The sequence below is a fragment of the Apaloderma vittatum genome, unplaced genomic scaffold (genome assembly GCF_000703405.1).
Source record: "Apaloderma vittatum isolate BGI_N311 unplaced genomic scaffold, ASM70340v1 scaffold8311, whole genome shotgun sequence".
Taxonomy (NCBI): domain Eukaryota; kingdom Metazoa; phylum Chordata; class Aves; order Trogoniformes; family Trogonidae; genus Apaloderma; species Apaloderma vittatum.
The window spans coordinates 1-2,410 of record NW_009700734.1 but is presented as its reverse complement, the minus strand read 5'-3'; the positions used below and the strand labels follow the sequence as shown (position 1 = coordinate 2,410).

General features: G+C 43.0%; 1 protein-coding gene across 1 annotated transcript; it reads right to left on the bottom strand.

Moving 5' to 3' along the window:
- LOC104267449 (transmembrane protein 14C-like) lies at positions 1 to 2,331 on the bottom strand (the record flags this gene model as incomplete). The annotated part of the gene is made up of 3 exons (XM_009878844.1): positions 1 to 58; positions 314 to 398; positions 2,230 to 2,331. Coding segments are annotated over 3 exons (245 nt in total), but the record flags the coding sequence as incomplete, so codon positions are not given.
- Positions 2,332 to 2,410: the final 79 nt, after the last annotated feature.

The window sequence follows — 2,410 nt, the reverse complement described above, 5'->3', positions numbered from 1 at the left end:
TTATGGCTGAAGAGGCTTTTCCATGATCTGCAATCCAAGCCGTCCAACCATCAGTAGGCTGTTGAACAGAATAATTGTTATAAAAGATAAAAAAAAAAAAAAGGTGGAGGCAAAAATCCCATAAAAAAACAGGAAAGAAGAAAACAGTGACACGATTTCAGATAGCCAAATTCCACCAGAAGACTTCATTTTTCACAGAACTTACCATGTACCACTTATAAAAAAAAAATAAAAAACAACATAATCCACAAATAAATTACATACAAGATGCTTATTTGAAAAATACAGACAAGAACAAGAAACAGGTGACTACCTGGCACCAGCAATTATCCCAGGCATTGCTTTTCTGGAGTTGTAAAACCTCATTCCCATAACAGTTGACAGGGTTCCAGATGCCACTGTTGAAAAAAGAAGGTCAGTCAGAACCATTTGGAACAGCAAAAGCAGCACGGCACTGGCCATTCCCAGTGCCAACCAAACAGGCCTTTGTTTACAGACAGGAATGCCTCCCTCCTCTCCACAAGGAAGTGTATGCAAGCGTTTTACTTATTTTTGTTAAACAGCAGAGCTGTGGCAAGCTTCTCAGCAGCTCGGTAAGCGTGCTCCACTGCTCAGGAGAAGCCAGTAGATGTCATCAGAGCTGAGACTGCTGTCTAACTGCCAACCCGCTGGGCAGGTCACTAATTCTCCCTCAGTCTCTCCTTGTTTGCGGAAGAATGATTATTTCCTTAAATACTGATAGGCTCAAAACCACCAGAAAGCTGCGACAATGACAAAGTTCACTAGGCGAGAGGCAAATGTAATTACAATTCCCATTTCTCTGTGACGTTCTGAACTGGAAGGTGGCACTAAATACTACGACTAGTAATAAATCAGCTCCCCTGGAAAATATTGGTTAGCAAACAGAAAGCAATCTAAGGGATGGACCTGAAAGAGCAACTAACATTTTAAATGTTACTCCAAATTAATGTCTCAGTCTGGAAAAAAAAAAAATCCCATCAATATTCACATTTCTTTGAAGAAGACAGGCAGATGGAGGTGTCGTATACCTTTCTCCAAAGCTTCAAGTTTGTTTGCATCAGACAGGGCAAAGGGTAATCTAAAGATACTCTGTCAAGCTTCTTTTACTGGATTTCTACCCGTGATATAACTGTGACCAAGCTAAAGCTCAGCAGGAGCCACAACTACACACCACAGCAGGGCTGAGGAGGAATGGATGAATATGGAGCTGTAAGAGACCGGGACACACCACCACTTTAAAGAAGCGCACCCGAGAGCACTACGTGCACCACATCAGGATATACAGAAGCTGCTCATCCTTCCTTTCAGTCCTTAGTGACAAGGCAATTTGGTCCTCTGCAGAATCTACCAGGGATTTCATAAAGCCTTTCGGCACATTCTGCGATCAAGCCCTATTGGTTATAAATAGTCTTAAATCACTGTAGTTAATGCTGTAGTATCATAACAGTTATGATAATTTGGCTAATTTAAATGCTGTGGTGTAGTTACAGAACTAGAAGGTCATCCAGGCTAACCTAGTGTCCAGAAGCTAGATCAGTTCCTCACAGATAACTGGTTTAACTGGCTATTAAAATCCTGCAGTGCTAGAAATCCCTGAGGTTCGCTTGATCTCTTCCAGTGCTTGATAACACTTTCCACTCTCCTTTTATCATTCTCCTTCACCTGAAGGGTTTAACTGCAAGCTAAACCCCATCACAACTTCCTGTCCCATCTACTGTAAGCAAGCAGAATAGATCGTTGCCTCCTTTCTTTTAATACTTCAGACTGTTTCTTCCAGAGCACATGAAACATCAGATCATATGCAGCTCTTCCAGGATGTGCAAACCGATATTCCATAACGCCACACACCATTATAACGCTGTCGCTACTGCAAAAACGCTTATTCCATGACCACAGGCTAAAAATGCTGCTTCGAACCATGTGTTTTTCACATACGTTTCCTGTGCCTACACTTAGTTTAACAGGGTATCTAATCTGGCACAGGAGAGAGGTATTTCTCACCAAATGGCTTCAATAAGGACAAGCTAGGTTTGAGAACCAGATTACTGTGCTCTTACACAAACATCTCCTGGCTGTGGCAGGGTGTCCTGCCAGCACTTACATTTGTACAAATTAAAGGGCACAGATCAGCTGAAATGTGCTAGGAAAAAGGTCACTATTCCCTCTGCTACTGGCAAGGCGAAGTCGTTGCATGCTGAGCAGACTCACCGAGGGAGAGCCATACATTCTTCGGGTCTCGGGACTGCTGGTAAGCGCCTAGTCCTGCTAAGCCACCGAAGAGAAGGCCAGCAGCGAGAGACGGGACGCTGCCTTGAGTGAAATTAAAGATAAAGCTCTCGGTAAGAGAACACAGAGAAAGCCGACTTGCAAACCAAAGCACGTACTAAAA